The sequence below is a fragment of the Mytilus trossulus genome, chromosome 2, assembly GCF_036588685.1.
Source record: "Mytilus trossulus isolate FHL-02 chromosome 2, PNRI_Mtr1.1.1.hap1, whole genome shotgun sequence".
In the NCBI taxonomy this organism is placed as follows: Eukaryota; Metazoa; Mollusca; class Bivalvia; order Mytilida; family Mytilidae; genus Mytilus; species Mytilus trossulus.
In genome coordinates, this window is record NC_086374.1 from 92,443,810 (window position 1) to 92,471,441 (window position 27,632).

Here is a 27,632-nt window from a genome sequence, read left to right on the forward strand (position 1 = left end):
AAGGATTGGCATTTGCATACCATAAACAGTCCAGTGGCTATTTTTTTTAAATTTCAAATAGGAAAATTTCAAAGTACAAAGGTACCCTGGACAAAGCCTGGGCATGCCAAACACAGTCCAATTACTGACATAAATTTATTTACCTTAAAGTGGTACCTAACACTACAGGGAGATAACTCTGCAATATCAGCTAAACGTTTTAATTACGTTGTGTTGTTAAGGGAATATTAAGCTTCTCAATGATCAAAATTAGTGTTTTTCAAACTGCTATATAACCAGTGTAATTTTTCTGATAAAACGGTTGGTTCAAATTTTCTGATTTTTTTAAATTTTTGTCAATGGGTCAAAGTAAATACTTTGTAAAAATCTTAAGAAAATTAAACGAGCCAAATTAATTTTAGTCAAAGTGTTGGGTACCACCTTAATTAGGAACATTTCAATTTACAAGGGCATCCTGCACATGGCACGGGCATACCTTATGAAGTTATTTTATATCTGTTAAATAACTAACAACAGATTTGAGACCTCAATAAATAAAAATTTATATATAATATGATTGACACAAGTACAAATTATATACAAGTTCAATTAGCACATTTTCGTCATTGTAAGACAGCAAAGTACATAATACACTTTCTTAATTTTTTTTATAACAAAGCATTAAGTAAAATATCAGTTGTTTTGATCATCACTTTTTGAAAACATTATAAAAATTTAAAGAATATCAGACGATTTTCTCGAAATATCAAGCTCTATGTTTGCAAGCAATAAAATTTAAAATAGGGAATGTGTCAAAGAGCATAAAGCAGACAACAGCCAAAGGCCACCAATGGGTCTTCAATGTAGCAAGACAAACTCCCACACCCTTAGGTGTCCTTCTGCTGGCCCTTAAACAAATATGTATACATGTACTAGTTTAGTGATAATGGAGGTCATACTAAACTTTGAATTATACACAAGAAACTAAAATTAAAAATTGCACAAGACTAACAAAGGCCAGAGGCTCCTGACTTGGGACAGTCAGTTTGTATTTTTGGTTATATAATGAAGTGCTGTTCTCTTTGACTAGATGTTCACAAAATACCATATAGTCTTTTTGTATAAAATTAAAAAAATTGAAATTCTATATACCCGGTACATAACTGTAGCATAAAGATATTATTAAAATAATGATAGAGATAGGCATAACCAAAGACAGTATGCTTATAATTTGCTTATTATCTTATCCATTTATGTAAAGAGGTTCACAGAAAACTGACAACTTGTACAAAAGGTCTGTACAACCACAACTGTAACATATTCAACAGGTGGTTTAAGCATTTAAAAACCAAATAACACCATCCTCAACTGCTGTGACAATAGGATTGCTGATATCCTTCAAAAGACATAATTTTGAAGTCAATGTTACATTCTCTGCAAACCAAAAAGATCCACTTGCCTCTGGTAAAGGAAATACATCTAGTCGTACCCAAGTAAAAACATTGTCCATGAAACAGTGTTGGTATATCTGCTTGATCTTTCCAAACAGCATTGTTGGATGTCTTACACATACAATATAGTCACATGATCTTGAGACTGACTGATATAAATAAGTAGTGAAATACACCTCTCTCTTGCGGTCTTCGTCATATCTAAACACTGTATTTTTCTTCTCTACTGTGGGATCTACATCAAATTGTTCAAATTGTAAGTTTGGAAAAATTTCTTTGTATCTACAATGTAGATCTTTAATGTCCTCCCGTTGTAATAAGCTGTTGGATAGTATACTATTGACACTGGTAACAGGATATTCCTCACTTGGCAAAACTTTCTCTGCAACTTTATGGAGTGCATTCTTCCTGCTACTGTCAGATTTGACTGATCCATTGAACAAATTGAAAACACTCCAGTCATATATCTGGAAAAAAAGACAAGACAATAAAACAAAATTGTAATATATTATCTAAATTGTACGACTGAGGACATAACTTATTATCAAAATCCTATTTTTTGGGGTTGGGGGGTTGGGAAGGGGGGGAAGCTCTTCAATACTTATTTGATAAGTGGAGATACTGGGTACTGTAACCCAACCCGTTTTTTTTTTAATTAAAGTTAATCTTAAAAAAATATGTCTTTTTTTCATATATTGTGCAGACCTGCCAAATTTGTAAAATCTTTACAGGGGATTTAGTGCAATTTTTGTGGCGTTTCAGTATGCAATATCCTTTACTCTTGAAATGGTCTCATTTTCTTATTTTTCCTTTGGGTATTCTGATGATGAGCTAAGGAGCCAAACTTGTGTTGAAGGCCGTTAATTGACCTATAATGGTTTACTTTTATAAATTGTGATTTGGATTGAGAGTTGTCTCATTGGCACTCACACAGCATCTTCCTATATCTAAGGAGCCTTGATTTCTTGAATTGTATGATTCTTGTTCTAATTAGTTGGCAATATAACTTAAAGAATAGAGAAAAGTAGCCTTAATAAATAAAAGACTTTCTTATCATTGCACCATGACCCAAATGACCTAAACCTAGATGTCCTTGAGCTAGAAGGATGAAGATGAAGACAGAGTTAGTCTATCACAATTTATGAGAAAATGGATAAAATTTGAGTTATCTGTCTTTGAAATCAAAGGTGCTTTTACTGCCGAAGGCTTATACACAGTAAAAGTGAATACAAAATGGCATCAAAATTTAATCAGGACTGGGCAGAAACACGTCAGATTTCAAAAATAAAATTCAAGATCAATGCTGTTTTCTACTGAGCTAATTATAGTTTTTGACTTTCAGTAGTTACTTATGAGTTTGTCATGAAACTATGGTAAACACTGCTAAGAGTGACCATATGATAAATTGATTCTGTTTACAAATTAATTAATTTGAAGACTTTTATGACCTATCAGACAGGCAGATTACTTGAACAACAAATCATGACACCTGTTGTGACCTTTAATCAGGGTAGTGTCGTATACTTTTTATAAAATATGTCCCCATGTAAAATTATAGATTAATAAAAATTTATCAGAAAAAATAAAACTGGTAACCAATAATTTTCTAGGTTTCCAACTTTTACACGCCAGGTATCAGTTTTTTGTTCAGTCCTGAAAATGAGGATAGTTCGGAGGTCTGATTTGGTTTATATCTATTTGGTATATAGAAAGTATCCTTGATTTTCTGGCTGGTTTAGTCTTGTTACTCTGCACTCATATGATTGACCGAGCACAAGAATGTTTAACCACAGAGTAGAAAACCTGTCAGAGGCGGATTTAGGGGAGGGGGCCCTGTTTGGAGAAAAAATTTGGTTGCTTATATAGGGAATCACTGAAGCGTGACTGGAACGGCCCCCCACTTATGAAAATTTCTGGATCTGCCACTGATTGTAGAACCTATATACAAAAGTTGGTAATATGAAAATGGTCATAAATAGTTGCTTACACAGTATGTTTGCATGACTGTAGATTCTTCATGCCCATGCTGTAAAATCTGTCTTGTTATCCAGCTGTTGGCTCTTTCTAGTGGATACAACCACCTATCATATAATGGTCCAAAGTCCATAAACCCCTCAGGTATGTGGTGAAGTAAATGTGTCGTCAAATTCTGTAATGTTAATTATGAAATATATAGATAGAGAAGAAACTATTAAAATGAAAATGACCATTTCTCAATCTGTTATTAATTGTTGCTCCTTATCAAATAACCATAGAAAGGGAGATAACTTTTAAAATAAGTAATTTTATGCTTTTAAAGAAATTTCTTTTTTTACTGGTAGCAAGAACATGAGTTTTATAACTTCTCTCTTTAAAAAAAAAAAACTCTTATCAAGCTTTCTTTCTAATTACAAAAAAAAACATGCTTTTTCATGTATAATTTACACAACAGCAATTTTAAGCACCATACCATACGGTGACCTCTAGCTGTTTAATTCTGAGTCATTGGGTCTTTTTTGAGAGTTGTCTCGTTGGCAATCATACCACATCTTATTTGTTTATATAAAAGATAAAAATAAGTATTCCTCACTAGTTCCAAACTAGAAGTTTCAAGAACCTGTGTCGCTCACCTTGGTGCATACTAAAAAATGGAAGGATAAATTCATGACAAAATTGTGTTTTGTAATCATGATGTGTTTGTATATCTCACTTTACTATCAATCAATCACTCAAATATTTATTGTCATATAAATAAAATTGAGAATGGATATTATAAAAATCTGAACAATAAGTTTGTGACAAATAATATAATGATATAAACATACACAAAATACTGAAAATTCTTGTTGCTTCATTTATCTCTATCTATAATGAACTTGGCCCAGTAATTACAGTGGAAAATATTTTCTAAAAATTTTAATACAAAAATTTATGAAAATTGTTAAAAAATTAATATAAAGGGCAATTACTCCTTAAGGGGTCAACTGACAATTTTGGTCATATTGACTTATTTGTAGATCTTGCTTTGCTGAACATTATTGGTGTTTACAGTTTATCTATATCTGTAATAATATTCAAGATAATAACCAAAAACTGCAAAATTTCTTTAAAATTACTAATTTAGGGGTAGCAACACAACAACTGGTTGTCTGAAAATTTTATTCATGTCAGATTTGCTCTTAATCCTTTGGTTTCAGAGTTATAAGCCAAAATCTACATTTTACCCCTATGTTCTATTTTGAGTCATGGTGGCCATCTTGGTTTGTTGGCAGGGTCATGCACACATTTTTAAAACTAAATACCCCAATGATGATTGCGGTCAAGTTTGGTTAAAGGACGCCAGGTGATGAGATAAAGCTCACTTGACCTTTTAGGTCAGGTGAGCTAAAAATAGTATTAAAAGAACAAATCAATTTCTGGAAAAGAACTGACCTTTGACAGGAAAACTGAGAAACCTATTCAATTTAATACTGTATACCAATTTATTTTGGCAGATACTTAAATTAGTGTTTTACCCTTTCTGGTCCACTTCACAGCCATTTAATTGAGCAATGTTCTTATTTATTTGATGTAATTTTGATAAGAAAGATTCAGGTTTTTGATGATTATTTATGATTATTTTCTACTCGAGAAAGTGGCAAAAATAAGTTTGTTTACAGTTGGTCTTTTAATTTGATCATCTTTGCAGTGCATTAATTTGTCAGTACACGCATATTCAAATATATTATAACAAAATACCTGTAACGTCAGTGGAAAATCTCTCTCAAGTAGTGTCACAGCAATATGGGTGTCTTCTATCAAAGTAGGAATTTCATCTTTCAGGTATGAAGGTTTAACAAGTCTGCTCAACACATCAAATAGTTGAAAAAGTGTCTTCTCTTGTTGCTGTCCTAGTAGACCTCTCAAACACCATGAAGCAGCATTTTGGGTTACAAACTGAAAAGTTAATTAAAAAATGTACATGAACATACAGCTATACTAATTTTAAGCAAATTCCATTTTTCATATTTGCCAACTTTTCAAGTTTAAGCTTAATTAAAAGAAATAGCTTAGTCCATAAAATCATTTCCGATTTTCCTCTACCACCTCTTAATTATTTCTTATTTTTTATCATTCCTTTTTAAGTATGGTTTAAATTTTGTTTAAATGTATGCATTAAAACATCTGAACCAATCTTATTTTTGTTTTGTTGATTTTAACCTTGTCATTTTCTTATAGTGGACAGTTGTCTATGTAATCATCATGATCATACAACATTATAATTTTTTTTATTTTGCTTTCCCAGTTTATAAGTTTGACTGACTGTTTTCATAGATATATATACATGATATAAGAAGATGTGGTATGAAGGCCAAGGAGACAACTCTCCATCCAAGTCACAATTATTAAAAGGTAAAACATTATAGATCAAACAATTCTGTTACTTTTCAGTGTGTGTTTAGCTCAGTGTTTATGGATGTGATTGTGCAGTGACTTATATGGCTTACAAAATACATTAATTTCTATAGTTAGGACTGTGATGGATAATTATTTTTTCCCCGATGAGCCAGAATTTCTAAAATAGTATATGTTAATTATCCAGATGTAATAAACATGATAAACACCCTTACAAAACCTTAGCTAGGTATAAAACTGAAAGACTTATAAACTACAAGCAGAATTTAGTGAATTAATACCTTTCCATAATTTTTAATATTATGAGTCATATTCTATTTCAAATTTTGATTAATAAAAACTTCACAATAATTTCTGAATTTACAGTATTATTGTCTTCTTTCAAGCACTAGAAATGTTCTAAATACAGGGGCGGATCCAGCCATTTTAAAAGGGGAGGTGGTTCCTAACCCAGGATAAAAGGGGGGGGGGGGGGGGGGTGTTCCAATTACATGTCCTCATTCAAATGCATTGATCGTTAAAAAAAAAAGTGGGTCCCAACCCCCAGAACCCCTATCTGGATCCGCGCCTGAAATATTAAATTTGATTTAACAACTTACCTGTTGCTTTCCATGCATTGTACGAAGTGTCCACTGTCTGGTGAAATGGTCAGCAGGTGTATAGTCGAATCCTCGAGGGTACTGAATGGATTGTGCTCTTTTGTCTGCAAGTTTTACTTGACTCTTTGAGAGAGACCATGGAGCATCTGGAAAACTGACTTCTTCTTCGGTGACAACATTTGTTGACTGGGGCTCTGACTGTTTTTTCTGTTTTTTCTTAGGTTGTTTTCCCTGATCTGTACTCTTTCTTTTATTGGTCACCCAAGTTTGCTCAAATCTGTTGTATTGCTTCTCACAATTTCGCACTTTTGCACTGTCAGTTTTCCCACTAATGAAATCTAACACATTCGAAATAACATCTGAAATGGTATGCATACCATCTGTTTGCATTTGCTTTAGTCTGTCAAAATACGGAAGTGGATACAAGGGATGAATGCCTCTTAAACCAGTTTCTTTCTGGTGGATGGTCTTTTGGTTCTTGTTTGGTTTCAAATCAAAATCTTTACGTGCTGTCATTTCTTCATCTTTAGAGTAAAATGCAGGCTTTGGATCATTGACAACGGTTTTAAGTGCAAAGTTTGTGCAGTCAAGTCTATAGGCAGAATCATCACTTAGGAACTGTCTGTTTGATATGTGGATTGTTTTGTTCAGGGAATTGTTCCTTACACCAACTTCTTTGCAGAACGTGCATGATCTTAATGCTGCTTGACCTGATAAGTGCAGCAATTTTGCAAATGCTGGAATATCACACAGATATTGGAGTAGCGCTATCTTAACTGTCACTGGAGCATCTTTGTGGGAATCATATAGCTGACATTCCATATTGGACAGCAACTCATCAACCAATATTGTAATATATGGATCCAAAGACTTAGGCTCTTTTCTTCCATTCCCTGGGATAATGCCGACCAACATCATTGGTCCTAGAAGGTAGCGAATCTCCTGAGGCAATGATATCCAAGTCAAGATGATAGGCCACATAGATTTCTGAGCAGCATTGTTTTTGTTAGGATTTACACCATCAGTAAATAGTGCAAGTGGTACACAGTGCTCAACATCAGTGTCTTTAAATATACCGTTATTTAATTCTGCTTGGAATATTTGTCCATCAGTATAGTCACACAGTTTCCCATTTGTGTCAAGTTTCTTTGCATAAAGTATTTTTGCTAAATTCTTTGTTCCGAACCAACGAGCAAGTCTTGGAACAACTGGCATATAGCTGAATGTCTTCTTACAACGATTGGTGTCTTTATACAGAAGTGATTCATTACAAATGCTGCACTCACGGATACTGTCATTCATTGGATATATTTTACAGTCATTCACACAACATTTGTACTGTTTTATAGGAATTAAACTAGGTTTGATCATTTTAACTGCTTCCTTGTATGAAGCTGGTAAATAATTAGGTTGAGGCATGATGCGCTTCTCGTGCTGTAAGCACTCAGTTAAAGCTGCTTTAGACATTCCACTGTTTGATGAAAATATAAGAAAATGCTCTGATATAGCTTCAATCAATGTTCTAGAAGATCCTTCATACAATGGTTTCTGTAGATCATTCTTTTCTTGCTGTGCCTGTACTTTTTTATTGTAACTGCTCGTTGAAACATTGTCCAGTTGTGATATGGAGTTCAGATGACTAGCATGGGTCTTTGCGCAATGTATTTTAAAAGTTTTTCTTGGAACAGACTTTCCATTACAAAGTGTACACATGCACTTTTGTTTGCTGCTTGATGCCATGTTGTATAATAATACTGTCGACCTCTCTGTACCATATAGGTCTGTTTCCCTGAAATAAATAGATATATATTATTTCATGTCTTAACCAAGAATGTGTCCATAATACATCAATGCCCCCCATTTTTTTATGTTCATTGGACCGCTAAATGAGGTCAAAACTCTAATTTGGAGTACCACTTACATCATATCATTAGGAATATGTGTACTAAGTTTCAAGTTGATAGAACTTCAACTTTATCAAAAACTACCTTGACAAAAAACTTTAACCTGAACACGGCTGAAGCAGGACTTTTAAGACTGACAGAAAAACAAACAAATGAACAAAAAACAGACCAAGGAATGAACAAACAAACGAAAAACAGACCAAAGAACAGACGGACAGACACACAGACAAGAATACCATACATGGGGCATACTAAATGGGGCATGAAAATAGGTTGCAATTCACATTAAAATACCTTTTCAAATGTAAATGAAAATAAAATGTGTTAAGGTGGTACCTAACACTTTCACTAAAATTAATTTGGCTCGTTTAAATCTAATAAAATTTTGTCAAAGTATTTATTTTGCAAACCCTTTAATAAAAATATAAAAATTTCAAAAATTTTGAACCAACTGTTTTGTCAGAAAAGTTATACTGGTTATATAGAAGTTTGACAAACACCAATTTTAATCATTTAAAAGCTTAATATATCCTTGACAACACAACATAATTAAAACGTTGAGCTGACTTTACATAGTTATCTCCCTATAGTGTTAGGTACCACCTTAAGGTTTATTTTTGCATATATATGTGTAAGGAAAAAGTCGCAATTATGTATTATATGTTGGAATGCAAATTTCCAAACCTTAAGAAAATAAATAAATTATAAGCCACTGCCCTCTGATGATACCCCTGCCCAAATATTTCTGTAACTGGGTAGTGGTTGAGTATTGAACCTAAAAATGCATCACACAGTATGTTGATTAAACAGTTCAAACTATTTTCATTAAAAATATTTATTGTGATTTGAATCAGAGACATATAATACAAAATATTGTATTATACGTCTTTGTTTGAATTAATTTCATAGAGGTACATAACTAGAGAAATGTAAAAGTGACACCCTCAAAGTTTGAACTTGATCTGTGTTTTATGGAAAAATTAAAAAGCATTGTGTATAATTTTCATAATTTATTTGCTAAAGTCAAAAACAAAAGAAAAAGAAGAACATTAAACAAATATTCGGACCTACAGATGGACAAGGATAACACTTAAATGTCCCTTCACTAATATTAACCAACCAAATTTTCCCAAGAAAGGGTGAACCCAGGGCCCCCAGGATCTGCCTATAGAAATAATGGCAAGGGTTTTATTAATGCAAATAATGCAACTGGTTCAACGATGTGTAGAAATACCACAAAGGACTTCTTAGTGCACTTAGACGAAAGTTTTTGCACTATAAGGACACTAAAAGTATTTTTTAAGACCCCAAATAAAAAACACCACTTCAATTTATTTGATGAAATATTTGTTGTTTGCAATGCATTAATACTTGAAATCATATTGTCAGAATTCTATTGAAAAATCAAATGCGAATCAAGTATGCAAAAAAAAAAAAATGAAGGAAAGGGTTAAGATAGAGTTGTTATAATACTTTGAGTTAGAGCCAATGAAGTTTTATATATATATTGATATGTCTCAAATGTAGTACAACACACTGTAAAAATATTATTGATAAAGTGCAAAATGTGTTGTATAAATGTCCCTAGTCTAACGCCCTGTTTGAAAAAAGTTTAACATGAGGAGCTTGGTGCATAATAGTTGACAATTCTTTTTTATTTCCTATAGCTTCAGTATGCATTTCTAAATTTATTATTTAGTAAGAGCTACAGCCATAATTGCCCCTAAATTATTTTTGAACAGTCTTACTAGGTTTTAGATGACCCTTTTATTCTTAAATGGTATGCTTTTAGTAATTTGCCTTTTCATTCAAAGTACATTAAATACATATGTCAGAATTATTCACAAATTAAAAATTGCTGGAAAAATATTACATCCCTCCCTTTTTCATTGGAAAACCTCCATTTTATAGAACACGGTCATTTACATTTTACTTTTGAATAATTGTGATGAGTCTGAAAAATCAAATGAGTATTCAATTTCTTTGAATACATGTATTCTATGGTCAGGTTGTTGTCTCTTTGATACATGTACATTCCCCATTTCCTTTCTCAATTTTATTGTTATTTAATAAGGCATTTAAAAAGGTTTTTTTTAATTTAACATGCCATGTTGATTTTTTTTATCATATTGTCTACAAGATATATTTATTACCATGCAACTTTGTAAGCAGTCACATAACTTATTTAGCTTAAGATGTTCAGTAATACAAAGTATAATTAAGTATTCTTTCCAGTATAAGGTCCCTCAATTGTGTTTTCTTGTTTCATGAAAATAATCTTATAACTGAATTGTGACTTTTTGTCCTTTGACTTTCTGTCTCCCAGTCTTTTTTATACACCCCTTCCAAATGTATTTCTTCATGTTTTTTTGTCTCAAACAGCAAGATGGGGGACACAATTTTACACAGTAACAGAAAATGGGTCATGAATTTTAAAGTGAAGTAGTGATTTGGTCCAGCTGAATGTCTTTATTTGGCATTTTGAAAACCCTTAATAGATTTAATTATGCTGTAATTGTAAACCTTAAATATGAGGTTAATTAACCATCAAAGGATTAATTATTTGCATTTCTTTATAGTCAAACAGAATTTCTATTTGAAAAAGACAAACTGAAACAGGACCCAAGCTAATATACACTCAGTTTTTGAAGCCATTACTATGATTACATATTTGTGTTTTAAAAAGAATTTTCAACTAATGATCATTAAACAATTAAATTTATATGAAATTTAATTTTGAAAGATATGAAACAATCAACATGATCAATCTTGATAATTATTAATGAAAATAACCGAGAGTCATTTTGAATGGATGATATATTGAAAAAAAAAGATTTTAGTAGGAGCAAGGTTAATTCATGGAAACCAATAAGTTTGCACTAAATACCCAGACATTTAAAAAGTGTATGATATGGACATGACAAAATAACTGTGAAATGTTTTAATATTTAACAAGTCTTATATCTGTATACATATACATATATTCCTTCAAAAACTGATATGATTGTTGAAATGATACTTTTAATAGGTAAACGGACAGAAGGTCACAGGATAAAAAGTCACAAATTTGGTAGGACAAATAGTCAAAAATAATATGTTGACAATTGTTTGAATATATCAAGGATTTGTATAGTCTATAACTATACAAATCCTTGAATATATGTAAGAGAAATATCTTGAAATATTTACTTTTTAATACATATATTCATATTTAAGTTTAGGAAATGTGTCATTATACTTGAAAATGAAGATTTATTAATTTTAATCATGCAAACGATATATTTCATGGTACCATGAAGCCATTTAAGTGTCAAGCCACTTTGACATTTTGTTTTGAATCATATTTGATATTTTTTTGATAAATTTTGTTTACAAAGTCAGTTGCTTTATTTACAATAGTTCAAGAAAAATTCAAAAATATTTTTGTAGGAATAAGTGTTTTTAATTCAAATAAAATACTTTTTGTCCTGTGACTTTTTTTCCATGACTTTTTGTCTGTGCCTTAATTTGTTCCCTTTTATAGACCAATGAACATGATAAACCAAATAAATAGTGAAATATCAAGAGAGAAGCTAGGTAAAACAATAAATATGTCTATTTTGAGTAAGAATGTAGAAATTGCTTTTCTCAGTTGTATATGTCTCATGGTTTTTTTTTGTAAAGGAGAAAAAATAGACACAGGTTAGATTGTATATATATATCCCTTGATGTCAACTAGGGCACCTGGAAAACAAAGCAATTAACAAAAGAAAACATACAATATCTTAATTAACATTTCATTTTCTCAAAATGATTGTAATTGGCTTCTATTAAATTTGGCATTTAACAACACTGTCATGAGCATTGACCAATCATTATAAAGAAAAAAAAATGTTTTATATTACACCAATCGCTGATATTAAAAATATATTAATTATTGATTGGTTTAACCAGTCATTTATAGTCTGAGTACCTTAATTTTTTTTCAAATTAATCATTGTTCACACAAAATTAATGATGGATTCCCAACAGCATAGTCAACAATACCTAGCGCGTCATCAACACTTCAACCAAACTGCATCACCACAGAATTTATTCGTTCCTAGACCCTATGTTCAGACTCCTCAACACTATCAGACACCTACTCAGATGTGTTATTTGAACTGCAAATGTTGTGCCATGTTCTTGATGACCAAATGTGCATGTTCATGCAATCAGCAGAAAGTCTCCATTGCTACACAGACAGACCAGGTTCAGAAGAACTTTGTGAAAGATGATTACTTTAAGCCCAAAACCTCAGCTTACCAATTATTACAGGTATGTACTTTTATTTTATTTATACAAAGAAAGGAGTTTATTATAATATTTTAGTTCAACTGGTTCAATATCAAATAAAAATGTTGAAAAATTATGTACAAAAGCCAAAAAAAAATGAAAGTTACATATTATTGTTTTAGCACTGTACTGATATGGACTTATTTCCATAAAATTCTATTCAGAGAGACAGGTTTATATAAGGAAAACCTTGTTTCCGAAGCCCTGGTCTAATTGTATCGCTGTATAATATTTTTTATATGTATGTCATGAACATGATTTTTTTGAAATAAATATGTTTTAAGTCATTTGTAAGTTAAAATACCCAAATCCATTAAACCCAATTATAGTTTCCTAAATTTAAGCTCAAGTTAAACTTCATAGAAACCCAACATACTTTTGCAAGCTACACACTTGCACCTCACATGTTCGCCCCCAAGTCTGTTCACACACTACAGGTTCACACCCAATTTGTATTCAAACTTCAGTTGAATTATGAGATATTTTTTGATTTTTTATATGTCCATATGAACAATTTGAGAAAGTATCATCAGGTGCTTTTATTTTTTATATGATCAGTAATTATTAACTTTAAATTTTTTGAAAGATTACTGGTAATTGGTATTTATATACCATGTGTACATCCTAATGGATGTTTTTTTTTAAGTGTTTAAAAATCATGATTGTTTTTTTTTGTTTTATTTGGTGAACCTGAAATTTAAGGCCAAAAATGGCCCTTACCTTCTCCTTAAGGGTCAAAATGGTCTAAATGTATTTCTTCAACAGTTTCATTTCTGAAATTTTGATGGTTATTTTAAGACAATGACACAAAAAGCACTAATTTTGTGGTAGAGTAAATTTTTTTTGAGCTTCCTAAAATGACGACAGAATGGCAGTCAAATTGAAACTAAGGGCTTATGTTTATTTGAAATTGAGATGTTGAATTTACAACCTATTCAAGTATGTCTTATGTCAAAAATTTGAATTTTATCTTTCCTAATTCATTGAAAAAATTGCACTCATTTACAAATTAAGGTGGCACCCAACACTTTCACCTTTCACTAAAAATTAATTTATCTTGTATAATTTTCAAAAAATTTTGTCAAAGTATTTACTTTGACACTTAAACAAAAATATTAAATAATTAAAAATTTTATCTAACCGTTTTGTCAGAAAAATTATACTGGTTATATAGCAGTTTGACAAACATCAATTTTGATCACTGAGAAGCTTAATATTCCCTTTACAACACAACGTAATTAAAACATTTATCTGTCTTTATAGAGTTATCTCCCTGCAGTGTTAGCTAGGCATCATATGGATAAAAAAAATTCCTTAAATTAAAAATTTGTACTACTTTAAATTTTATGCATCTTTCTGAACAGTGATCATGGTGATATTTAACCTTTAAAAGAATAAGTATATTGACATCTCGAGACACTTATGAAAAATCAAGCAATGCAAAACAAAATCACTTCTTTGGTATCCTATTAATCAAGTCTACCTAGAACTAGCTGTAACTCTGTTCTGAACAAAGTGCCTTTTTATTATTGGGATGTACAAGTGCCCTGTCCCATCCACTCTATTATTTTGTTATGTTTATAAATTCTATTTGTATCCATCTCATGAGTTAAGCCTTTTTCATCTGACATGTCTGGTTTTATAGGGCCTTTTTATTACCATTGTCCCAGTTAAGTGATGTTGGGGCTTTTCACAGCTGACTATGTAATATGGGCTAGCTATGCTCGTTGTTGAAGGATGTACAGTGACCTGTAGCTGTAAATATCTCCATCATAAGGTCTCTTGTTGAGATGTTTCATTTGTAATCATACCACATCTTCTTAATATATATCAATGAGATACTTAGCCACCATAATAAGGTTGAGGCAAACTTAAGTTGGAGAAGGGAAAAAAAGAAATATGAATTATTTAATTATATGTATTAAATTATTATTAGTAAAGGAAGCATAATTGTAGAACAGTTAAATTCAAACCTGATCTGTATTATTGGTTATAAGCATCTACAATACTTAAATAACGAGGCCCAATTTGTCAGCCTTCATCACATAAAAACGATGAATCAAAGAATTTAGCTTTAACTAATAGTAAATTATATAGTATATTATATATCATGATATATAGTAAAAATATAGGAAGTACCCCAGGTATGATTTCAGAGTTTGACTATAGACAGTCAGAAATTACTGATTATTTAACAAAAAACAATTAGTGTTTATCTTTTATAACAAAAAAGTTATGTCTTTCTTTCGAAAAAGAAATTATGGCCACAAATCTGAATTTTGGGCAAATATACAAAATTTTGACCTGATCGTTTAATTTTACTCAAAAAGTAGCACATGAAGGTATGTTTTTTATTACATATTTGATTTAATCAGGTAAACTATAGCCCAATCTCAAATGTTCACAAAGTTGTAAATACAGGATCAAAACTGTATTGTATGCCCTTTAGGCAGCAAACATTTGTTTTTCTGGAGCGGCTATGTTTTTTTTTTTTTTTTTTTAAGTTTTTTTCCAGGTTTTGGTGAAAAAAATAATTTGTTTTGGACCCTGAGAAAAAAAATATGTTTGTTTCACCCTCAGCTGTCACGTATGTAATGCTAAAATTGAAATAAAAAAATTATATTCGGTTTGTCGCTAAAAAAAAAAGCTAGTTTTTCGCCGAAGGCCAAAAAAAAGTTTGTAAAGAAAAAAAAACATAGCCCCCCTTAGAAAATCAAATGGTTGCTGCCTAAGAGGGTCCTGCTTCAGTAATTCCCCATATATATAACTTTATTATAAGCAACCAAATTTTTCATACTTTTGTTGTTTGACAAATGTGGGTACTTACATTTAATTTTGACTCTGCAGAGCAAATATGATACTTGGCTGTACATGTTAATTAAGTTTATGGTTAAAAATTTATAATGTTGCTAAAACAGGCATGTATTATTGAAATAGGCATGTGTTAAGGGAGGTAAGTCCGGAGAGAACAATTTCTTTTATGAAGGGGGACTAGATAAAAACAGTACTGCAAATGGGGTGCATGCATAAACATGTCAAGCTTTCTGGCAATTTTAAATTATTCACATGTGGATCTTTAACCGTGTAAATATAATTATTAGCACTTATTCATAGTTCAATTGGTTTAACAAACATTCAGAAGTAAAGATGTTTGTATTAAACTATAAAAAGTAGCGACATCCTCTTACATTGTATAAGGGGCCGCATTGAATCATATTTGTGTATCCAATAAAGGACAAATATGACATGCAACAAATTTTGTAAAATAGATTCCATGGATAAGGTGACAAGATCTAAAGTAGGAATTATTCATTTTAATCCACATATTCCTTTGTGGTGATCAAAGTTACGTTATTTCTAGTATATTTTATATGTTCATATTTCAAACGAAAATTCTAGTTGAAATAAAAAAGTAATGTTCTTTGGAAAAATGGAAATCCTGTCCCAAAGATAAAGAGAGTGTGGAAAGGTGGAGGGGGTCTGTTATTCTGTAAACATTTAATTTTCACCCCTTTATTCTCTAATCTTCCCAAAATTTACATTTTTTCTCTGATCTTAATTTGTTTGGCCCGTTCAATTCTCTAATCTTCATTTTTTAAGGGCATTTAACTCTTTTATTATTTGACCCCATCCAAACCATCTAGTATAACTATGCTTAGTCTGTGCAAATATGTTTTTTTTACTATTGGTAATCAGGGGCTGATTTAGGCAGGGGCGGGCGCCCCCCCCCCCCCCTAAAATTTGCAAAGCATAGGTTAACTTCAACATATTTACGTATCAGAAGAGAACATTCAATCTTTTTAACGTGACAAATTGAAGTAAATAAAACAGTCAGTTTAACAGAATCAACATGATTTCAGCTTGAAACATTCATTTATCGCTAATTTTACCACACAATAGTTCAAAATATCTACATTTCACCCCTTTAGAAGAATATGTCAATACTTATACCTAAAACAACCTCCAAATTGCGCCCCCCCCCCTAACTGAAAATCCTGGATCCGCCCCTGGTAATTTGAACAATGCTAATTTTAAACTGTTTGGTAACCTGGTAAAGTGTTATCTCACATGGTGCAAATCAATTCACTTCATTTAGTTAGCATGTTAAATCATGTTTGTATCACATTGTTTTTATAAAAATTATTTCAAATCTTACATAAATATGCCTTCTGTGATAGTCCAAACCTTACATATACATTTTGTAGCATCAATTGTCAATGCAGTGATCCCATGTAAAAAAGTGACATTATCCAATCAAAATAATGGTCACAAACTTTGTTGCATTAGAAAACTGCTTAGCAGTCATTAATCATATCTGGATATACTTGTGAGGCCCCTCATGTGGGGGTCCTAGTAATCACATAATCACCATTGTTTTGCCAATATAATCACATAATCATTAAATATTTGCTTATCTTTAGTAATCAAATAATCATAAACTAAAACTACAGTCCTAGGTAATCAAATAATCATGAAATATTTGGCTTAATAATCAAATTATCATTAAAAAAACGGCCAAGTAATCACATAATCAAAAACCCCATGAGGGCCCTCACTTGTCAAACATAAAAAAAGAGATTTGGTATAATTGTCAATTATGAGACAACTATCCAACAAAATTAAAATGAAGTGAATGTAAGTATTCATTAACAACCATTCAGTCTTCCTCAAAGAGAAAATGCCATATCCAATGGTCAATGATAGTAGGCTAAATACATGTTTATAAAAGGAATGCAAAAAAAAAAAAATGTGAAATTATTCCACTCAGAAAACTTAACGACCTAAGCTACTGTTCATGTAGGTATTTAAAAGATGTGATATGATTGCAAATGAGACAACTCTCCACATTAGCGACCAAAGTTCACAGAAATCGACAGCTATATGTCACTGCACGACCTTCAACAATGAGGAAAGGCCATACGATTTCACATAAATAGGTATAAATGGCCCTCGAAATATCATTGTAAAATAAACGAGAAAACTTTAAGCCTAATCTTTGTACAGAAAACAAATATGAAGTTCATTATTAACAAACAACAACAACTGTATATCAGTCTCCTGACAAACACATATATACAGAATGTGGAAGGGTTAGTCTTGTATTACAATTTATTGATACAATACAGAAATTCTCAATTGAGCTTTATGTATCAGTTTGACGATTAAAAACTTAGTGAATAAATTGAATTGAATTTTTTTGCTTGTTACAAATTATTTAGGGGTGTTAAAGCATACCACTCACTTAAAGTAACCATAACATTAAAGATTGTTCTAACTTTCCATTTTGCAGATGAACCATGATTCATGAATATGGTAGACAGTGATTTTTTTTTAAGGAGTTTTAAATAACACTTCTATTATGTTTTAACATGCTATGCCAACATCTTATTAAGGGCCTGTTGTTTTCAGTTTTTTAAGTATATATGATAATACTGAATAATTTAAAATACATTTATTTTAGTTATGATCATTCCATAATGACAGTAACACAATATTGAAATTTTGATCAATTTTTATATTAATTTAGACTTGGTTTTCCATTTAAATGCTTTTACACTATAATCATGTGTGATGCCCTTCATGGCTTGCTGTTTGGTGTGAGTCAAGGCACCAAGTTGAAGAGCTTAGTTTGACCCATAATGGTTTTAATTTAAATGCTTTTAACCAAAATTTGCAGACATATTCAAATGTTGGCAATAAGTCAATTACCATTATAGAGTAACACCCCTTATTAAACTGGCCAGAGCCGGATTTATAGGGTTTTTCGGGGGGTCGCCTCCCCCTCTTTTTGGAAAAAAATTGGTTGATTATATAGAGTCATTCAAGCATGATTGGAGTGGGCCCCTCTTTGGCAGTCGGTGGGCCCGACCCCTGTATGAAAATTTCTGGATCTGCCTGTTTATAGGACTAATTGGGGAAAAAATTTGATACTGCACTGCGTAGCTGAAGTTTTTCTCAACCAAATTATAATGAAAGCATACAATTACCTTAAAACACAAAATGGAGACTTACAGTTCAAGTTAAGGTTGTGAGTCATTTATCATCTGTAAGTTTTGCCCCCTTTTAAATTTGAAAATTAGCAAATAATGAGCAAGGGCATTTGTGTTCTCAGACTCATTCCTAGTTTAAGGTTAGACTTCAGTTCTAAATAATCTTTAATGGCTTTAAGTGTTCATTTATTGAAGATTTTGGACTTTAAAGTATAATTTTCAATCTTCTTGTTGATAATCAATATGCCTGCAGATATTCAGGGCAGGCAATAAGAATAAGAATTATTGTCTTAGTTTTTATGAAATGTCATAAAAATTCATCATAAAACCATGAAAACCATGAAAACTGAAATTTTCTATTTTGATTTATACTAAAAAAAAAAATTTTTAAAAATCAAAATATTTGTCTCGTGAAATGCAAACATATGAAACAATTTTAAAAATAGAATTTAGAATGGATATGGGGAATATGTCACAGAGACCAGTGTTGGATCCATACATGTTTTTAAAAAGGGGAGTTCTTACACAGGAAAAGGGGAACTGGCTATCAGACTATGTTCCCATTCAAATGCATTGATTGTCCCAAAAAATGGGGGGGGGGGGTTACAACCCTGGAGACTACAACCAGACCAAAGAGCAGATAACAACTGAAACACATTCATTGAAGGAAATTAAATAACAAAAGTATAATAAAAGTAGTAAATTGATATATATAAATTTTAATATTGAAATTTTGAATACTATTTCTCTTAAAGCTTTATTAAGATCATAAAGACTATATATGTATTATATTAAGTTTACAGGGTCAGGGACGTATATCTAACATAACTAATATACGTCCTTGACAGGGTGCATTTCTGCCAGAGTTTTTCAACATCTTTTTATCTTAGGATGTAGTGGATTTCTTAAAAATTAGCTTATTGCATTTAATAAATTTCCAGTACTATTTACATGTCTGTAAAAAATCTACTGTCTGGGCATCCTTAACCCTAAAAATTATATTTAAAATTTATTCAAACATAATTTGTAATAGTTTCCAATCGATATTAAGGTATTACAAAAAGAAAAAAGAACTGATTAAACTGTTTTGTTACATTTGTTCATAAATGATTAAAACAATATTCCCTATCAAATGTTTTATTTATTCTTCCACATTTATTAAATTGCTTTTTTAATAATTTTTTCCTTACAAATTTTAATTTTATCCTTGTGACTTTTACTCTGTTAACCTAAGATATATGTCCAAGGGGAAAGAATGCATAACAAAAACCATAAGATATAAAGTTTCTTATACCATTTTGTACATGTTTAATATAATACAATATATTTGTATTATATGTATTATATGTTCTCTATGTGGATAGGATTAAGTTAAGACAATTTTTTAGACCTTTTAGTCTATTCAGAGACAAATATATACATATATATCTCTTGTCTATTGAAATAAAACAAGCTTTAAAATTTACTTACCCACACAATTCTTTCACATCTTTCACATCTTTTTCAAATTGAACATGCACAAATAAAATCAACAAAATAAAATAAGTCATTGGAAAAACTACTTCAAGATTATGAAAAATTACTCAGGTGATTTTATTATATATAACCCTTAAAGGTGAAATATACTGACTCCACCCACTTAAATGGACCACAGCTTTTCATTAGTAGTTGGAATATTTTTATTGCTCAGGTTCAAATTGATTGGCTGAAACAAAACTGATGATGCAGAGAGACAGTTTAGATTTAATTAAAGCAGATTAAAAAAGTAAATAATATATATTTATTTTATCAAATATTAACAGAATATATATAAAAAAGTATAAATTAACTCAAGATTTATTATAATGTAGTTTCTTTTCATTATGACTTTTATTATAAATTTTGTTTTAATTTCAATTTCTTCAAAAATTTATATACAGAAAGAGCATACATGCAATTATAAATGAGGTACAGTTATTAAAGATGTGTAGTTTTGAAATAAGACTGAATGTGTTGATAAATATAAAAAACCTGAGCAGTTCTCAAAATTAGTGATATTTTTCCAAAATATTTAAACTAATTTTGAAAGCTATTCATATACATGATCATGTTTTCATTGCATAATGTGCATCAAAAATATTTGGAAATTTTACCCATCATTCAAATATTAAAGATGGGATTGAAAATATTTAGAATGGATATTTAGAAACCTTTCAACACCAATTGAAACTCAGGTATAAATCTACGTGAACAATTGATTCTAGTTGATAATGCATCAACTGTAACAGTTGTTTTATTGTAAATTTTTGAAATTTAAATATGAATAATAGCAACTATGAAATAAATTTTGAAAATGCCACCCTTGATTTATGAAATCAAGGATTTTTGTTATTAAATAATTCTCATAGCTTTCCTACTTCTATATAAAGCTAAAATGTAAAATGAAAAAGGTTGCTGAACTTTGTTGTCAAGTTAAAGACATGAGATAAAAGAAATACTTAACAAGAGTTAATTACCTCAGTATTGTTTACAGGTAAAAAGAAAATCCTCTTTTTCCTTAAACTCGTGTATTACTTTTCTAGCTTATTCAAAGGGCCTTGCAATTTAAGTTTTACAACATGTTATCTAATTTTCACAGGATGTTAATTACATTTTATTACTCTCTGACCAGGTGTGCCCTTTTTAATTAGTGTGTCTTGAACAGGAGGTATTACTTTGTAATTTACCCCTGATCAAAAGAACGACTGAAATAATTTCTTTGATTTTTTTACCTCATTTAGACATTATTTAAAAGAAGATATGATGACTTTTTTACTTCTACAAGTAAAAAAATCTGAATGTCTAAGGGACATAACTTGGCCAATATATTTTTTTTACTAATTTCAGTAAATAAAATTCACTTGTATAAGAATCCTACAAATTTACTTATATAAGTATATTAATATTACTTCTTTAAGTAATTAAAAAAACTTTTACAAGTAGTACCCCTGACTGTATAAAATATATAATCACTGAAATTTTTATGAATATGCATTATCACTAGAAAAATTAACAACTTTAGAAACAAATCTTAAGCACAATATTATAATACAAATCATCATAATTTTTATACGACTGCAAAAATTGAAATTGCACAATAACTTAAGTATAAGTAAACAGAAATCTACGAAATTTTAACATAAGGTCTATAGATGACTTCAAAAGGAAGGTCGGCCTCAGTGAATATCAGTTTTTCAGAAGTCAATAAAACCACATCTTTACCTCATCAAAAGACAGTAATTGTATAATATTCAATTGTACCATATTGTCCCATTTTCAAATTAGTCTACATTCTCCAAAGGGTCAAAATTTAAACTTTGTTTGATTTCAACAAAACTTAAATAGTATGGGGTTCTTCAATATGCTGAATCTTACCATGTATTTAGTTTTTAATATTTGGGCTCGGTTATCAAATTGGTCCACATTGAGGTCTAAAGGTTCTAAAATTGAATATTATTTGATTTCATCAAAAATTTAATTCTTGGGGTTGTATATATATATATATATAAGTACGTCTGAGTCAGTATAAAAGTCTATAAAAAGGACCAACCAGCAAATTTACTATGTACCGGATCGTCTAGAAATATTTGTCAACACGATTTTATAACAACATTTGCGTTTTATAACACCTTATATCAGTACTGTTGTGCAAATCTTTAGACTGATATATATATATATATATATATATATGCTGATTCTGACCATGTATTTAGATTTTGGATATTGGACCATAATAGGTAAATGTCCAATTTAAAAGTTTTTAAGTTTAAGTTCTTAGACCACATTCATTCTGTGTCAGAAACCTATGTTGTGTCAACTTATTCATCACAATCAAAATTCAGAGCTGTATCAACCTTAAATGTTGTGTCCATACTTGCCCCAACTGTTCAGGGTTCGACCTTTGCAGTCGTATAAAGCTGCATAGAAAACAAACTTCATAGAAAATTTTGAAACCATCTGCTCTGAAGGTCTGCATGGGAGACCCCTCATTTTAAATTCTTTATTTTTTAAAATAAGTTCTTCAAATTTTATTTATTTTGCTAACTTTTCTCTATTTTATATATTTTAGTACAATATTTAACTGATTAATCTCTACTTATAAATTTGCCATCTTTGTCTATTTTTTATTCTATCTTTTTCAGTCCTTTAATTTGCTCTCTTCGCCTGTAATTCTCTATTCTGTAAACCCTATCCAGACCCTTTTGAGGGCATACAGTCCTACGTCCAGTTTTGATCCCATATTTAACTTAACTAAACAGGTTTTGAACTCTTACAATTTTTTTATAATGTAATAATTTGGAGTATATTTTAAGAATACTAAGTCATGTAAGTAAGAACTGTTTAGAATCTACAGTACAACTTGCATACATTTAAGTTTTAAAATTAGATTTTTCAGCGTATAAATATAGGTAAACGGACAGAAAGTCACAGGACAAAAAGTCACAGGACATAAAGTCACAAATTTGGAAGGACAAAAAGTCTCAAATAATTTGTTGACAGTTGTTTGAATATATAAGAGAAATATCTTAAAATATTTACTTTTTAATACATATATTCATATTAAAGTTTAGAATACTTGAAAAATGAAGATTTATTCATTTTAATCATGCAAAAGAAAGATTTCTTGGCACCATGAAGCCATTTAAGTGCCAAGCCACTTTGACATTTAGTTTTTTTTTAACAATTATTTGATCATCTTTGATATTTTTTTGATAAATTTTGTTTACAAATTGGTTTATATACATTAGTTCAAGAAAAATGCAAAAACGTTTTTGTAGAATTAAGCGTTTTTTATTCAAAGAAAATAATCAGAAAAATGAATTGTGACTTTGTGTCCTGTGACTTTTTGTCCGTGACTTTTTGTCTGACTTTTTGTCGTGTGACTTTCTGTCCTACATTCTAAATATAGTATTTGACATTGGGTCTGCATGATAAATTTAAAACATATTCAACAAAAACAGAAGCTATCAAATATAGATATGTTATCATTATGTGAGGGGTATTTAAGGTGGTGTAGGGGATGGGTTGAGTATTGAAGAGGAAAACCACTAAATAATCACAGGTCCCTTGCTTTTCATGTTATTTAAGGGTTATACACTCACAACTGGTCTCCAAATTCATATGTAGCTGTATTACATATCAAGTAAAGGAAATTCTGTAACTATATATATAAAATGACCTTATACAGATTTTTAATCATACTATTAGTTCACAGAGTTGCCATTTTACAATTTTGCACTGGAGGAGTAGTGGTTGAAATTGTCACTAATTCTAAAAAACTGTTTCATTTAAATAAAACTAGAGTTGTTTTCATTGCAACAAATTTAGAGAGCTAGAATATTGAAACTAAATTGATCAATTTATTTGCAGGCAGAAATTACTAGAACAGCTCATAGTAATAGGTTTCACAGCACATCTGATCAGGGTTTTGAGATGGCCATATCATCAATTATACAGTACCTAGGTGATCTGCAAGACACCCCCACAACAAGAGAAAAAGTTAGATACCGCCTTAAAAAGAGAATGTACAACCAACAGGGTTATGAAAAAATAAAGTAAGTTTTTCTATAACATTCATAGACTAAGGGCTGACCTTTGTAAAAATAAAAAAGTTCTGGTACTTGTATTATATCAGAAAAATTTGAACCTACAAAAGATACTAATTTTATTATTCTTCACCTTAAATTTCGAATTAAAACTAAGCATAAAAGGAAAGTTTCTTTTACAGTTTTCATTAAAAACAGTTAACCATATGTTCACTCGTCAAAGGAGTCAGTCCAGTATGACATATAGCATTTTTACAAAATTGTTAAAATTTAAATTTTAGTTATTTATTGGAAAGTAGAATGCTTCTGCTACATACATATGGGCTGTTTTTTTGGGCTGAAATTTACAGCCAAAATCGGCCCTTACTCCTTTACGAATGGAGGATATTTTAATTCCTCTTTCATAATTTAGGCAGTACCATATAACATGATATAAACTTGATAAGCAGTCTCTTATAGTACGTTCTTATGTTGTACTGTTATACCACTGTCCCAGGTTAGGGCTAACATGTTTAACCCCGCCGCATTATTTTTGTATGTGCCTGTCCCAAGTCAGGAGCCTGTAATTCAGTGGTTGTCGTTTGTATAAATGTGTTACATATTTGTTTTTCGTTCATTTTCGTTCATTTTTTTACTTAAATGAGGCCGTTAGTTTTCTTGTTTGAATTGTTTTACATTGTCTTATCGGGGCCTTTTATAGCTGACTATACGGTTTGGGCTTTGCTCATTGTTGAAGGCGGTACGGTGACCTATAGTTGTTAATGTTTGTGTCATTTTGGTCTTTTGTGGATAGTTGTCTCGTTGGCAATCATACCACATCTTTTTTATATATCTTGTCTTGAGAGGAAAATTATATCTCTTCACCCTAACCTAATACAAGGTACTGGATCTCACATTAATGAGTTATAACACTCAGTCACAAATTTTTGCCTTTTTTAACTGAAACTAGAATTTTTTTTTTGATGGGAAAATACATTGATATTATCAAGATGTAACAGATGGAAAAGACTGGACTTTCGCAATACACAGCTGATGTTTGTGAAATGTGAAATTCAAAATATATATGAATAGTTCAAATACTCTAGTATTATGAAAGCTGTTATGTTATTACAAATAGAGTCTCATGCTTTTTAATTGAACAATTTGGTTTTGATAAATGAAGGAGTAGGTCCAGTAAGGACCGATTTTGGCCTCAAATTTCAGGTTCATCTGACAAAAGATTTTGACCACTTTTTTAAACACTTAAGTGTCTATATCATTTGAATCAATAAGTTTATGTGAAAGATTTGAACTGAATTCGTCATTAAAAACAATCTGGTTCAAGCTCAAATATGAAAAATCAACCAAATATGCCGGAAAATGTCACCTTTCGGATGGTTTTTGTCGAAAACAAAAGTGGCCGCATCCCTGTTCATCCTCTACCTTAATTTATGTTATGTATTATCATAAAATTCAACTTCCATTTCAATATTAAGGATGAACATGAATGCGTCCACTTTCGTTTTACATGAAAACCATCTAACATTTAACTTAAATGCTAAAATTGTGAAGAATTCAGTAATTTAGCATGACTTTAAGGTCCCAGTAGTGACTGCACCCAATATATGTTCATTGTATAATCAAAAATTTATGTAGCAGAAGCACTCTACTGTTCAATAAATAACTAAAAGTTTACATTTTATCAATTTGTAAAACAGCTAAATTTTGAGGCCAAAAAGGGCTCTTACTGGACCTACTCCTTTACAGAAATCCGTTATATATCAGAGGGTAATTATATATTTGCCTCTTAGCTACAAATGAGGTATGGTATGATTGCCATTAATGAGATGTATATGTACTTACTTGTACAACTACATGTATTAGATTCTAACTCGAACGATTGCATGCATGATCCATGAAGGTAAAAAAAAGTTAATTTATTTATTTATTTTTGTAGAAATCTTGCACAAATGAATGGGGTGAGTGTAAAGAAATGCCAATCTGCAGCTGTGAAGCGTGGTCTACCGTTTATAAATGAGCCAGCAACAAAACAAACCAAAAACACAGAAAACTCACCTGTGTCAACTTCAGTTTCTCCTATCAACACACCTATTGTGTCTCCTGCTGCCACACCTATTGTGTCTCCTGCTGCCACACCTATTGTGTCTCCTGACGTCACACCTATTGTGTCTCCTACCGTCACACCAAGTATTTCTCCTGCCGTCACTCCTATTATTTCTCCTGCCGTCACACCTATTGTCTCTCCTGCCATCACACCAATTGCTTCTCCGACTCCGTCTAGATCTTCATCAGTCACCATGTCCTCAGGGTCACCAAAGATAACCGAGAAGGTATTCAAAACAGCTAATGGTGTCATGTTTAAGATCAAAGATGTTGTTTGTATTGCAAATTCAAAAACACACTGTGACTATGCTGAAGTAAAAAAAGTCTGGAAGACCAAAGTGGACATTCATTATTTGAAAAAAACTTCAAAGGGACTTACAAGTTGGATGCTTTCATCAAATGTAAATTACAAAGACAGTGTCCACATCAATTCCATTTTTTATTCATTAGGAAAGACAGACTATAGCCAAGAACACCACCAGGTCATCAAAGAAAAACTATCCAAACTTTTTTAGAATTTAAATAATCATATTGTATTGTTGAGAATGTATATATATATATATATGTAATTTGTTAGTCCCCTCCTAGAAATGCCAAGGGAACAAATCTGTCTGTCCAATTTTTCCTCCTGAAAAGTCAATTTACCAATTTTTTTCATCATCCTTGACTTTAATATTTGGTATATATATAGGATTTTTACTGAAATTTACATGTCGTGTCTATATTGTCTTCCAATCATTGAGAAGCTTAATATTCCTTTTACAACACAACGTAATTAAAACGTTTAGCTTACTTTACCGAGTTATCTCCCTCTAAAGTTAGGAACCACCTTAATAGCATTTCGTCTAGTAATTAGACATGTTATTCAATATATATAGGAATTTATTTGTCAAATACTGGTTTCATGTTCACTATTTTGAGGGGGGGGGGGAGAATACACAATTAGGAAGAGTTGGGTATTGATTTTTATTTCAAATAAAGAGGAATTAAGTGGAAACAGCTAATTTTTCCTTTTGAAAAAGTGTCTAACATGTCTCATAACTGAATGGATTAGTACTTTTGCACCATTTTTTGTAGTGAATAAAACTGATAAATTTAAATAAATGCAGAAAATAATCTATAAATTAAATTTCATGTTTAGTTTATTAACTGTTTATTTTAAAGAAAGTTCTTTTTTAAATATGAAATTGAAAATATGTTGTGAGGTAAACATTTTTGTCAGTATTTTATAGGTGTGTGTGTTAAATACACAATATATTATAGGTGTGTGTGTACAACACACAATGTCAAATTATTTCTCTATTCATAAATATATATATATGTATATAAACTGAAAATCAGTTCCATTTTCTTC

At 30.8% G+C, this 27,632-nt stretch overlaps 2 protein-coding genes across 2 annotated transcripts; one reads left to right on the plus strand and one right to left on the minus strand.

The window, feature by feature from the left end:
• Positions 1 to 662: 662 nt before the first annotated feature.
• On the minus strand, positions 663 to 15,520 carry LOC134708370 (uncharacterized). Its single transcript, XM_063568846.1, has 5 exons — positions 15,449 to 15,520; positions 6,404 to 8,192; positions 5,148 to 5,345; positions 3,418 to 3,579; positions 663 to 1,897 (listed from the first exon to the last, which is right to left on the minus strand). Coding segments are annotated over exons 1-5 (2,736 nt in total). The 5' UTR covers positions 15,451 to 15,520; the 3' UTR covers positions 663 to 1,312.
• A 337-nt stretch (positions 15,521 to 15,857) lies between these two features.
• Positions 15,858 to 27,169, plus strand: LOC134708371 (inactive protein tyrosine kinase pTKL-like). Its single transcript, XM_063568847.1, has 3 exons — positions 15,858 to 15,919; positions 24,000 to 24,184; positions 26,112 to 27,169. Exons 1-3 carry the CDS (start codon positions 15,863 to 15,865, stop codon positions 26,791 to 26,793), a joined length of 924 nt encoding a protein of 307 aa, XP_063424917.1. The 5' UTR covers positions 15,858 to 15,862; the 3' UTR covers positions 26,794 to 27,169.
• The last annotated feature ends 463 nt before the right edge of the window (positions 27,170 to 27,632 follow it).